The sequence below is a fragment of the Bos javanicus genome, chromosome 18 (assembly GCF_032452875.1).
Source record: "Bos javanicus breed banteng chromosome 18, ARS-OSU_banteng_1.0, whole genome shotgun sequence".
In the NCBI taxonomy this organism is placed as follows: Eukaryota; Metazoa; Chordata; class Mammalia; order Artiodactyla; family Bovidae; genus Bos; species Bos javanicus.
This window is the reverse complement of record NC_083885.1, coordinates 40,147,657-40,162,051: the sequence shown is the minus strand read 5'-3', so window position 1 is coordinate 40,162,051 and position 14,395 is coordinate 40,147,657. Positions and strand designations below refer to the sequence as shown.

Here is a 14,395-nt window from a genome sequence, read left to right as displayed (position 1 = left end):
TTACAACTACTCTACTCTCCACTGCAGTGTCAAAGAAGCCATAGAAGATACATGTATATGAATAGCCATGGCTGTGTTCCAATAACACTATTTTTTAAATTTATTTTTAATCTGAGGATAATTGCTTTACAATGTTATATTGCTTTCTGCTATACAACAACACGCATCAGCCATAGTATACATATGTCCCCTCCCTCCTGAGCCTCCCTCTCACCCCCATCCCATCCCATCCCACTAGGTGGTCACAGAGCAATGGGGTGAGCTTCCTGCATTGTACAGCATCTTCCCACTAGCGAGCTGTCTTACATGTGGTATTGAACATGTTTCAATACTACTCTTCCACTTTGTCCCACCCTCTTCTTCTCCCACTATGTCTACAAGTCTGTTCTCTGTATCTGCTTCTCCATTTCTGCCCTGAAAATATGTCCAGTGACACTTTATTTATAGAAACAGGCAATGGGCTGTAGTTTTCCCACCTTTGCTTTTGATGACTCTTCTGCAGATTGCTGGCATCAAGATTTTATGTCAGAAAGAAGGACAGTAGAGCTTAGGCAGAGCAGAAATTGGCAGTTAAAAGCTATAGATTGCTTCTGTTTTCATAGAAAACTATCAGCTAATCCGCCAATTCAAGGAAAGCGTCCGAATATCTTTTGGGGCTCAGTTCATTTCAGTCACTCAGTCATGTCCAACTCTTTGTGACCCCATGGACTGCAGCATGCCAGGCTTCCCTGTCCTTCACCAACTCCTGGAGCTTGCTCAAACTCATATCCTTCGAGTTGGTGACACCATTCAACCATCTCATCCTCTGTCATCCCCTTCTCCCACCTTCAATCTTTCCCAGCATCGGGGTCTTTTCCAATGAGTCAGTTCTTTGCATCAGGTGGCCAAAGTACTGGGTTTCAGCTTCAGCATCAGTCCTTCCAATGAGTATTCAGGACTGATTTCCTTTACAATGGACTGGTTGGATCTCATGCAGTCCAAGGGACTCTCAAGAGTCTTTTCCAACACCACAGCTCAAAAGCATCAATTCTTCAGCTCTCAGCTTTCTTTATAGTCCAACTCTCACATCTATACATAACTATTAGAAAAACCATAACTTTGTCAGTCAAGTAATGTCTCTGCTTTTTAATATGCTATCTAGGTTGGTCATAGTTTTTCTTCCAAGGAGCAAGCATTTTTCAACTTCATGGCTGCAGTTAGCATCTGCAGTGATTTTGGAGCCCAAGAAACTAAAGTCTGTCACTGTTTCCATTGTTTACCCATCTATTTGCCATGAAGTGATGGGACCAGATGCCATGATCTTAGTTTTTTGAATGTTGAGTTTTAAGCCAACTTTTTTACTCTCCTCTTTCACTTTCATTAAGAGGCTCTTTAATTCCTCTTTGTTTTCTGCCATAAGGGTGGTGTCATCTGTGCATCTGAGGTTATTGATATTTCTCACAGTAATATTTATTCCAGCTTGTACTTCATCCAGTCTGGCATTTCTCATGATGTACTCTGCATATAAGTTAAATAAGTAGGGTGACAATATACAGCCTTGACTTACTCCTTTCCCAATTTGGAACCAGCTGTTGTTCCATGTCTGGTTCTAACTGTTGCTTCTTGACCTACATACAGATTTCTCAGGTATTTGACACTATTTGTAGATTAAGGAGAACATGTAATTAAGTCTGGTTTGCAGTATAATGTTTTCTATAATTATATCTGAATGCACTTAACAAAGAAATCTGGAAACAGAGGCATGGTACGCAATGACAATGCCCTGGCTTATGGTTAATATACAGGAAGAGACGGTTCTCCTAATATTATTTTGTCAGGCACACCTTCTCTTAACACAGTGTGTCCATCTTGGTTTCAGGGCATCAGACCGGAAGGCAAGAGCATCCCTTTGACATCTGTTCACAGTATTGAAACAAACAGGCACCAATTCAGCTGGCTCCTGAGAGTCAACTTGTGACAACTTGTGACTCTTGTGAGGAACCATGAACAAATTCCCACACATACCCTCCATGGTTAGTATTCAAACCCCAGACATTTTAAGAGTTACATTTACATCATTCTGCTCAGAGGTGTCTATACTGTACCACCTGTTATTCAAATATCTAGGCTCTCTAGCTTTTCCTGAGTGATCAGGTGAAGCCAACCACAATCATTTCGATTGTTGGTGCTATGGTAAGGAGGCAAGCAGAGGACATGACACAGGAAAAAATCACTGGCTTTGCAATACCTGAAAAGACACATTTGTAATATAGTTTTACCTTCCCAGTTATACTCTATTTATGTTATCACTAGGTTGCATCTTTATTTTCTACATTCATGGAGAGATGTTAGCAAATTGTATTGAAATCAAAGAAGAGAAATCATGGTTGAGATTCTAAATCTGTCACAGAGAATCCACTCTAAGTTTTAGAGAACACCCTGCTTACGGACCATCTCTTCTCTAGTGCAGAGGGACACAGCTTGCAGTATGTAACCAAACTAAGACTAGAAAATGTCTTCTTGTGGCTGATGAACCACCTGGAGGAGGGAAAGTGAAGACGAGGAGGCTAGTTCTATTTACTTAAAAATAATTTTCCGAAGGAGAAGTGGTGCTTGGCTTATGCGATATATATGATATGTATAAAAATTGGTCCATGATATTTCTTTACCTAAAGTGTGCTCCCAAATTGAGTTCTGGTGCAAAGGGCTTATCTGAAACAATGGTGGAGCCAACTCCTGAAGCCTGGACAGGAATTCGGTAGGTGTTGCTATCTTCAATATCCAAAACGATTGTGTCTTTGAATGTCAGTATGTCGTTCAAGTTGGCGGTCAGTGTCAGTTCGACATCACTTTCTGGGGGAACCATGCCTTCCTTGGGCTCAATGGTCCAAAGGGACTTTTTGTGTGCCTGCAAAACAAGACTACAAGTTAACTGTGAAGATATTCTTGGCTTTTCATTCTGCACATGTCAAAGCCCTCTATACTTCAGATGCCTGGCACTGCAGAATTCAACATCAGAGACAAACATTTTTTTGAATCAAAGCAGCTGGGTGTTTGTTGGCTTTTCTTTTTTTCAAAAAGGAATATGATTCTGAAGAGCAAACCTACAATTCTACTTTTGAATGCTCTGGGAAGATTCTTTACATCCTTTTTGTAAGATGACAGCTCAGCTCTCTAACAAACTTATACTAATTATCTGCTCTAATCTCCAAATTCTGAGACACCAACAGAAGGTGCAAAATCCTTCCTGGAATTTGGAATTTTTAAAAGAAATGTTTTTCAAGTGCAAAGTTTTCGTGATGTTATAGTAGGGGTGAACAGCTTTCATTAATAAAAACAATGTAAAATCATCTTGGTTTCTATTATTTCAAAATAATCAATAGAATTTCATTTGCTAAAATTCCAAACTTATTTTAAAACATGTTACAGGACTAAATAATAGAGTTGGAAGTGACTCCCACCAGTGTATTCCCTTTAACTGCTTAGATCCTCATAGCTCAGTCTCTTTCCTCCCCAAGGTCTTTGACTGAACAGCACTTCGAAATGTAGCTTATGCTTACCATCACATTTTAAGTTGAAAACCTTCCCGCTTCAGTACTCTTTATACTTTTACCCTGCTCCATTTTTTACCATCTTCTAACATAGTACATGGCTGACTTATCATTATCCTTCTCTCCTTGCACTACAATATACATTCTCTGTAGAAGGGATTTTTGTCTCTTTTGTTATAGTTGTTCTTTTATCTATAATTATGCATGGTACATAGTAGATGCTTAATAAGTATTTGTTAGATGAACTCATATATCTGCCTTTTAATCAAATCCTGTGATGTTAGAGAACTCATTTATCAACTAAGGTAACGTATCCCTGGTTTTTAACAATCCATAATATCTGGTATATCTTCCTTACACTAAGCAGAGATCTGTTTGTTTTTGACCTTCCATATACTGGTATTTTGGAGAAGGCAATGGCACCCCACTCCAGTACTCTTTCCTGGAAAATCCCATGGATGGAGGAGCCTGGTAGGCTGCAGTCCATGGGGTCGCTAAGAGTCGGACATGACTGAGCGACTTCACTTTGATTTTTCATTTTCATGCATTGGAGAATCCCAGGGATGGGGGAGCCTGGTGGGCTGCCGTCTATGGGGTCGCACAGAGTCGGACACGACTGAAGCGACTTAGCAGCAGCAGCAGCAGCAGCAGCATACTGGTATTTGGTCCACTCCCTTGGAGCTAAATAGAAAAAATTGAATCTCCCTCTTTTGTTTAACAGCCCTTCAAATTACACCTCCAACTTAAGAAGAAAACCTCTTATGGCTCCAAAGTAAGTTGAAAATTTGGCTAACGTGTCAAGAATAATTTAAAAAATGACTCAAGCTATAAGCACCTTATTTAAAAATATAAACTCTGTGTCTTTGGTGTTAATCTACTTTTCTAGGCTGCTTTTAAGACTTTTCTCCTTGTATTTGATTAATTATGGTGCAGTTTTACCACAGTGTGTCCAGTTATGAGTTTATTTGTATATCCTGCTTGGAATTTGCTACCCTTCCAGAATCTGTGGTTTGGTATCTTTATTTCTGAAAAATTCTCAGCAATTTGTGTTTAAATACAGTTTCTGACTCATTCTTTCTTCTTTCTTTATACTACTCCATTCTATGTGGGTATGACTTTCCTAGTGTGTCCTCACAGGCTTCATCTGCATTTTCCATCCTTTCTCTCCCTGTGCTTCATTTTGGATGATTTCCTCTGAGCTGTCTTCCAGTTCAATAATTCTTTCTTCAGCTGCATATAATTCACTGTTAAACACATCTAGCATATTTTAATTTCAGTGTTTTTTTTTTATTCAGTTTTATTATTTACTTTTCTTTTTATACATTTTTCAGCCTTTGGAGATCTTTTAAAATTCTGATTATGACATTCAATTTATTAGCTACTTTTCCTCATCCTTCCCAGTTATCTACAAATTTGATAAGCAAATTGTTTTATATGTACTTAAAAGCAAATACTTTTTAAGTGCATATACCAAATACATGCTCAGTGGTTCTGAGGTCCAGATATTTTGGGAGACACAAAAATATCCAAAGCACAGTTTCTGCCCCCAAGAAGCTGATAATAATGACATTCAGAGAGACAACCATGCAAAACAAAAATGCAAGTCAGAAGAAGGCTACAGTGAATGTGTCTCAGGGAAATATAAAGAACAAGCTGCATTTTTGGAGCAGAAGATACTGAAATTCTTTGTATGATAAATTTCCAGACACATTTTCTTTTCTGTCTAAATATGAAATTGAGCTTAATTATCACAGAGTGTGATCCTTAACTATATTATGCCATTGCTTAATAAAATTCAATTTGTTCCATTCTCATTTTACATGTAAACAGTATCTCAAAATTAACACAAAGCACCATATCCCTATTTTGATTGTTATATTATTTAAATTAATTCTAACAGTACTGTTTTGTTTTGAGAAAAAAAATACTCAGAAATATTTATATGAGTAAATATTCATAGAAAATATTTAACGATGACTAACAATGCATTGGGAAAAGGCTGAAAACAGGAAAGATGTAGAGACCATTTCAAAACTTCCAGGATAATAATGGAGTGGCAAAATAAAGCTTTCCACTCCATTGAAGAAGAATCTGATTATCCCCTCATGAATCTTCTGTGGCTCCCTGTACTCTTCTGAGTAAGGAAGCTCTGAATAAGCTCTCTTTAAAAAAAGCAGACAGAAGAAAACAACAATTTAAAAACAAATGTAAAATATACTCTACGGGCTGGATTTGAGAGAGCATTCCAGTACAAAGTTTTCCTTCCTCTATTTAACTTCTATGGTGTATTTCTCTTAGCAAAAGGAAAAAGAGAAATGTAAAAACACATGTAGCTCCATGAGGGCTGAGGTTCAATGTAAAGTTACAGATCAGAAATCTCCTGGGTTTGGAATAGAGTTGTACTGATTGATGTTCATTGTAAATAAGAAGAATGTATTTTGCAATTTGCAGTCAAGAGTTAGAAATTTCAGTAGGCAGAATCTTGTAGGATGACAGTGCCTTGGAATGTCACCATAACCCACGTCTAGCCCCAGTGTAAACTCAGAGACTGGATTTGGTCAGTGGGCCCTGAATGGTCACCCTCTTGGGAACAGGGTCACTTAATACTTAACTGGTACTTAAATAAGGAGAATCTAATATTTAAACCCAAATGCCAACTTCCCAGTTAACAGCTGAGGAAAATCCTATTGCACAGATCAGAATGCTAATTAAAATTTTTCTTGGCTTGAAAGTCTGCATGGGAACTAATAAATTGCATTTTAAAATTCAAATAAATTAAATGAAGCAAAGAAGAACAGTTCTCAAGATTATAAATTGTTTATAAAGAGGATGTAGATGAATGATGAGAAAATTTTAATTTTAGTATTAATGGAAATTATAGATTTAACTCTAAGTCACAAGTCCTACTATTATTCGTAACCTTTTAATATGGGACATCTCTAGAGACATAGATAGAAAAAAAAACAAACATTAAATACCACACTAGATAAACTAGGGCTGAGATAAGATATTTGTATGCTAATTATCTCTATTCAGAACAATTGCCAAAAGAAATGTTGATGTTTGTATGACAAACTATTTCTCCAAAATATTTAAACTTTTCTCCTCATAGTAAATTAGCCCCAGTGAAATACTTTTAATATTAAGAAAACAGTAAGCAAAGTCTGCCCTTCTATAAAATTGACTTGTACTTGTGCATAATTTTATCCTAAAATATTAGTAACAAAAATAATAATTCTCATAAATTTAATTTGGGGGATTATAGATCAATTATTACTGGCAAGATAAACTACATGATTGAATATCGCTATATTTTGCTCATGTTTAGGCTCAAAGAAATAACTTCTTTGCATCTTCTTAATTTATCCATGTTTTAAAAAACAGTGTCTGATAGCCCAGTCATAGCAATGTAGGCTTATTCTAGCATGAACTGCAAAACTCTTACATGTATAACTGATTCACTATGCTGTCCAGCAGAAGCTACACAAGATTATAAATCAATTATACTCCAATAATTTTTTTAAAAAATAGATAACCAAAAAGGACCTACTGCATAGCACAGGGAACTATACTCAATGTTATTCGATAACCTATAAAGGAAAAGAATCTAAAATAGAATACACATACACAAACATACACACTTCAATAAAAAGTTAAAACAACAACAACAACAACAAAAAACTCATAGCTTCAACCCATTTCCCAGTTCCAAAACCACAGTCATATTTGTACGTATTTGTCACAGCAGTACTCCATTCTCAGCATCAGTATCTGTCTTAGTCAGCTGCTATAACAAAGTACCATAGACTGACTGGGTGGCTTATAAACTACCAAAATTTATTTCTCACAATGCCAAAGACTAAATCCAAGATCAGGGTGCCAGCATGATTGAGTTCTCCTGAGAGCCCTCTTCCAGACTGAAGACTGTTGGCTTTTCCCTTGTGTCCTCACACAGTGGAGAGAGAGCAGAGGAAGTAGCTCTCTTTTGACCCTTATTAGGGGACTAATCCTTTCCTGAGGTCTCGACTCTTATGATCTCATCTAATCCTAATTACCTCCCGAAGGCCTCACCTCCTAACACCATCACACCAGAGGAGAGAGTTTCAAATATGAATTTTGGAAGAATACAAACAATCCAGTCTCTGACATTCTGCCCCAGAGCCCCTAAATCCATGCCGTTCTCATATGCACAATATATCCATTTCATCTAAATAGCCCCCAAAGCACTTGCTTGATTAACTTGTTTGGTTTCACTGGTTCACAGCTAGAGAGGAATTTTACCTCAGGATGAATGTACTCTGAGTCTTATTCATACCTGATTTAGTTGATAGTTAGCTAAGACTCTAGACCTTAGAGGTGATACTAGAACAAGTTAAGGCTGTTGGGATGGAATGAACTTATTTTTCATGTGAGAAGGACATCAGTTTGGAGGAGCCAAGATGGAATGTTATGAACTGATGTTTTGTGTTTCCCCCTAAATTAATGTTGAGACCCTCTCCTCAGTATGATGGTATCAGGAGGTAGGGCTCATGAACCAGATTACTGTTATCCTTAGAGTCACAAACCCCAGAGGAGGGCATGACAATCCACTCCAGTATTCTTGCCTGGAGAATCCCCATGGAGAGAGGAGCCTAGTGGGCCATAGTCCATGGGGTTTCAGAGTCAGACATGACTCAGCAATTAAGCACAGCACAAGAGTCATGAAAATTTACTTCATCTACTCCACTCTGAGGATACAGTGACAAGTTATGAGTCCCTGGGGTGGAAGAGGGCCCTTGGCAGAATTCAACCACACTACAGAAATAAATTTCGGTAGTTTATAAGCCATCCAGCCTACTGGTACTTCATTATAGTAGCCTGAACTAAGACACAGTCCCAAAGTACAAATACTAATACCTTCTAACATATTGGGCTTCCCTGGTGGCTCAGATGGTAAAGAATCTGCCTGCAATGTGGGAGACGTGGGTTCAATCCCTGGGTTGGGAATATCCCCTGAAGAAGGGAAACCTACTCCAGTATTCTGGCCAGGAGAATTCCATGGACTGTATAGTCCATGGGGTCGCAAAGAGTTGGACATGACTGAGCGACTTTCACTTCTAACATATTAACCATAGGAAATAACACAAAAGTGAGTTCGAAAGAGCTATAAATGCAGATAGATGCTTTTAAATGAGTCATAGCTTCATTTCATTGGAGTTTTTATTATTGTACATAGGAGTCTTTGATGTATCATTTTCAGTCCGATCTACACAATCAAAGTTATATATGGAAATAGATATTCCATGCTTGAGCAACCAGCTCTTCTCCTTACTTAGAACTGCTTGTTTTACTTTCAGTCTTTTTAGTCTAGGCTTTTATTTTATTTTGTCAAAGAGTTCTTTATCTCTTTAATGAAAAAATTAGTAAAATAATACAGCTGGCTCCAAGGAGAACACAGGGACTTGTTTATATAGCCAGTGAAAGGAAAAATTGCTGAAATACAATTGCTAATAAGTTAGATATTTAATTGCTTGATCTCCTATAGAACAATAAAAAGACAACATTTGATGTAATCTTTCACATTTTTAGAGGTCTTTTAGAATTTTAATGTCCAGATTGACTTTGAAAGGCACACAGTAATCTGTTTAGGTGATTATTTTAGATAAAGTAATGTCAATTGCTATAAGGGAAAGACCCCTGACACTCAATGGCTTTAAAAAAAAAAAAAACCATTTATTTTATTATTATTCCTGTTCTCATGTATTCCAGTTGCTGGCAGGACTGAGGATGGGTTTCTGTTCCATTCAGGCATTCAAGGGCCCCAGCTAAATAGAGAACGTCATGTTTAATTCATGGCTTCTTTGGCAGTCTGGACACTGACTGACATCTGCCCAGCCAATAAGAAAATAAAGAGAATGGAGGCTCGAGGGCCAAGATTTTATGCACCAAGCCTCAAAGTGGCACAGATCACTTCTGCTCACTTCCACTGGCCAGAGCTCAGTCATGCAGCCACACTTAACTCCAGAGGAGGCTGGGAAACGTCACCCGCTCTGGTTCAAGAGGAAAGGAGGACAGGCATAGTGAACTATAAGCCACCTTCTGCTACAGCAACTTTGCGGGTTCAGTCTACTGTCATATTTTTAGGTCTTCCCCAACTGCCTTAGATCGTAGATTTTGGAAGGTGAAGAGTTCACTCCACCAGAACACAGAAGTAGAAGTATCACATTTCAACTTCTCTGGGAATTTCAGGCCTGGAGTTCATATCTATCTGCTGTTAGGACAAGTGGAGGAGCAGCTAGGAGAAAAAATAAAAAATGTTCTAGGCAGGATCATCTCATTCTGATGGCCCTTCTCCCCAGATGTGTGGCCTTTGAGCACTCTATTTAGTTTGAGGCTTAGCTTACAATTAAAACATAAATCAATGCCATTTTTGTTCTTCTTTTATCAAAAAAACAAATGCCTTTCATAAGAGGGCATTGTGAATGTCAGCTTTCGTGTCCTAACCATTTATTTTCCTCCTCTAGCTAGTAACACAGGTCAACCCTCTGTCCACGGTAAAGAGAGGGTGTCACCAGCGTAAGTGCTGTTTCAAGTCAGGGGACATTAGTTTTCAATGGATGGGCACCATTTCTATTCTGATTCCTGCTGACACAGGTTGGCTGCTCTGGAAAGAAGACCTGACGTTGCTTTCCAGGGCTGAAGTGATGAGTTTTCTTTTTGATGAAGCTTATTAATCAATGTTTGGCATAAAACCAGGCAGCACAGTACATCCTAGAATCCAAGAACAAGTCACAATAAAATGCCTGCTGCTCAGGTATTGGACTGTCCTTATCAAAAGTCAGTCTCTAACCATGCTCACCTTGTGTCTCTTTGGTATTTGGCTCTTAGGGGTGTCCTTTGTTTTTAGGGAGGACTTGGTCTATGTGACATTTTCTGTTATTAGATGGCAAATCTGACTAAAGGGAGAACCGATGAATGATAATCTTGGCTATGGAGGACACTCTGTAACCCTTTTAAAGGTTCCAATGGTTACAAAGGAGGGTTCTAAAGGAAGACAGACATTGTGGTTTGAGTCCCAGATCTGCCACTTGCCAGCTCTCACACATTGGACACGTCACTTCACTGTGTCCAGCCTCAGTTATCCCACCTGTAGCTCATGATACTGATGACAACTTCTGCAAAGAGTTGATGATTAAATGAGGTGATGCACATACAACTCAGAACATTGTCTCGCACATAGTAAATCCCTGTAAGTAACAGCTACTGTCATCATTTTACCAAGAGCTGAAATGCTCCACATGACATATAATTATGGGCTCAATAGTATTTCCCGTGACATGTATTACCAAACTCATAAAACAAGGATAGATGCTAAGAAGCATTTAACATACAATACTCTTGTCAGAAGAGAAGCATCTCATAAGGGTTCACAGTAGGTGGACATCTAAGATGGCCCCCAAGATCTCCCTCTCCTGGTGTCCAGTTATCTTCTCCTAGTTATTCAATCAAACACTACTGTGAAAGGTCCTAATTCAGTTGATGTTAAGGAGGAGAGATTACCCTATTGGGCCTGACTTAATCAGGGGAGCCCTTAGAAGGGACTGGGTCTTCCTAATGAGATTCCAAGCAGGAGAGGGTCTGTAGGGGGCTCAACAGCTGACAGTGGTCCCTGACTGATAGCCAGCAAGAAAATGGGACCTCAGTTATTCAACTGCAAGAAAAGAAACTCTGCCAAATCTGAGGGGGCCCAGAATGGATCTTTCCCTCGTCAAACCTCCAGAAGAGAATGCAGATCAGCCAGCAACTTCATCTCAGCCTTCTGAGATCCTAGGAGGAGGATCCAGCCAAGTCATGCCTGGATTTCTGACCCATGGAAACTGAAGTAGTACATCTGTGTTGTATTAAGCCACTAAGTCTGTAGTAATTATTTACTTAGCAATAGAAAACTAATGCAGAGTTTCAAATATTTGTTTCTAAGATGATATAAAAAAAAAAAAACTTTCCTAAGGCTTCTACCAAAATTTCAGCAATAGTTGCCTCTGTTTCTTCTATGAATTGGGGCTAAAATGCTTCAGTCATTACAGTAGCTCATGAACAACACATACAGGTGGTTGGTATGCATATGTGCATATGATTGTGCAGAACACAAAAAGTTTTGATCTTTTGCATTTCAGAATTCCAGGCCCACTGGTGAGGAGTGTTAATCCCTGCTACCTGAGGTTACACATATCTAAGGCTAACATTTGCTTTTTATTTGACAACAGGGCAATAGCACACCTCTTAGCCAACACTCAGGTCCCAAGGTAAAGCCGCTAGTGCTTTTATAAGTTACCCTATCGTGTATTTCATATTTTCCACAAAAGACAGAAGTGTTTGCACATGTCGTTTTATCAATAAATGAACGCGCATACACTCAGGCAGACCTTCTATCCTGCAGAGCTAATGACTAGGAAGCTTGAAGTAAACAGCACTGTGCACTTGTCTCCAGAATGACTCGCTTGCCAGTTGAAACCTGCAGGAATTTCCTTCCACGGGATGACAGGACACAAATAACAACAGGAACCAAAGTGCAGAGTGAGGGATTTCTTTGGATTTATACCATTATCTCAGCAGATGATCAATTCTTTGTGGAACAAAACAATGAACAGTCACCGAGGCCTTTCTGTTTTTTTGTCCTCTAAATGGTATCTCTAGCCATATGGTTCTCTGCCCTGAAGTGAGTCACTTTGCTGCTTAAAATAATTAACTGAACGTTAGGAAATGAAATGCAAAAGAAATGATGACAGAGCTTTAGAAGAGAGGCACAGAGGGTCATGATTAAAAAAGAGGGCTTCAGAGTCGCATGGAGACCGACAGGTCAACTGCAGACTCTGCCCATTTGTAGCCAGGCGACTCTGTACTAATTTTTAATAAAATGGGTGCCAAGCACTTTGTCTAGCACAGAATAAATACTCAGTAACTGGTGGTTATTAGAAGGTTAGCATTCAAAATTTCATGTGCAGTCCACCTCCCTGTTTGTGTCCCACCCCCAGCCCCCAGACCAACCCAACTTGTTGACAGGAATGTCTTTCACAGACCTGATCCTGCGCCTCTCCTACTGGAGATTCTGGATGGCTCTCCAATGTCTGGACCAGTAGTGCTGACTTTTCCCCTCTTTGGGAAAACTATGGAATCTCTTCAAAGAAAAATGTGCGCATGCAAACACACACCTCCCACATACAAACATACTCTAAATACATACCCCAAACTTTATATATAATTTCCAGGGCTCAAGGACCTCCAAACATGGTGGATATTTGTCATCTTTTCTGTTTGAAACAAAGGCACTGTGTGCTAAGTAGCTTCAGTCATGTTCGATTCTTTGCAACCCTATGGACTGCAGCCCACCAGGCTCCTCTGTCCATGGGATTCTCCAGGCAAGAACACTGGAGTGGGTTGCCATTCCGTCTTCCAGGGGATCTTCCTGACCCAGGGATTGAACTCGGATCTCCTGTATTTGCAGGCCATCTCAGCCACCAGGGAAGTCCAATTTGTTTGAAACAAAGGCAGCCTGCGATCAAGACTGGCACATCAGATAGGAGCCTCCGGTCTGGAGGATCTCTTTCAAATTCTTTGTTAAGGAGCACTTCTGTAGGCTTACTTCCCAGGTGCTGTCAGTTTCCAACAGGCATCCTTGGCCTCAGCCACACTGGATCTCCCCAAAGGTGTGGTACACCATCACTGCATTTAACTGTGCTGCTGTTTGGAAATGTACACCCCATTTCCCTGTCCTCCTCCTCCTTACCCCTCAACTCTCCACTCGAATGTGCCCATCTATAAACATTTTTAATTTTGTGGGAGAATTAGCCACTTCCTATAGGCTTCCCTGATAGCTCAGTTGGTAAAAAAAATCTGCCTGCAATGCAGGAGACCCTGGTTCGATTCCTGGTTCGGGAAGATCCGCTGGAGAAGGGAAAGGCTACCCACTTCAGTATTCTGGCCTGGAGAATTCCATGGACTGTATAGTCCATGGGGTCACAAAGAGTCGAACATGACTGAGTGACTTTGACTTTACTCACTCACTAGCCACATCTTTTGCTGTGCTTATATATAACACTGCACACTGTAATACTGTGTTGTTTTTGTGGTCATTTCTTTTTTTGAGATTGCAAATTCTTTGAAGAAAGAGATCATTCTTATGATCTTATGAACTAAGAGATCATTTTTATGTCTCTCCCTTCAGTGAGCACAATTAGTCCCAGGCATGCGGAAGATACTTAGAAATACTTGTTAGTCAACAAGTACATGGAAAATGTTCAGTATCACCAGTAAGCCAAAGAAACACAAACTTAACTAGCAATATGTGGGTTTTTTTTTTCCCCTCATCTGCCAGATTTAGCAAACAAAATGCCAGCAAGGGTCTGGAACAGGATAACCTTCTTTAACACTGAGGGGGGTAGGATATAAACTGGTACAAATTTTCTAGGAGATAATTTCAAAAGACTTACCAAGACTTAGTTACATTCACGTCATTTGATCCAGCAATTGCATTTCTAGGAATTTAGTCTAAGGAAACAGCTAAAGATGGGAGCAGCAATTAGGATGTGAACATTGTTTATAGTGGTGAAAAGCTGGAAACCACCTATCGGTAGGCGATTAGCTAAATCAACTGCGGTGCAGCCCAATGATGCCATAAAGTCAGTCACTGTAAATGATCTGTGTAGGAATATTCCTTAATAATTCATGTCAGAAACTGACTATACCACACTGTTGAATAAAAATAGCTGGTAATGAAGTAGTATTGATGGTGGGGGATAGGAATACACAGACAGACACACACAGTACAGTTTTGGAACATGTACACCAAAAGCTTAATGGTGGTTATTGGTAGGGTGCCATATGAGTGA

At 39.3% G+C, this 14,395-nt stretch overlaps 1 protein-coding gene across 1 annotated transcript in view; it reads right to left on the bottom strand.

The window, feature by feature from the left end:
* HYDIN (HYDIN axonemal central pair apparatus protein) overlaps nucleotides 1-14,395 on the bottom strand; it is a 465,600-nt gene that overhangs the window by 153,119 nt on the left and 298,086 nt on the right. Inside the window, 1 exon segment of the mRNA XM_061387844.1 lies at nucleotides 2,649-2,887. Coding sequence (XP_061243828.1) covers nucleotides 2,649-2,887 — 239 coding nt within the window.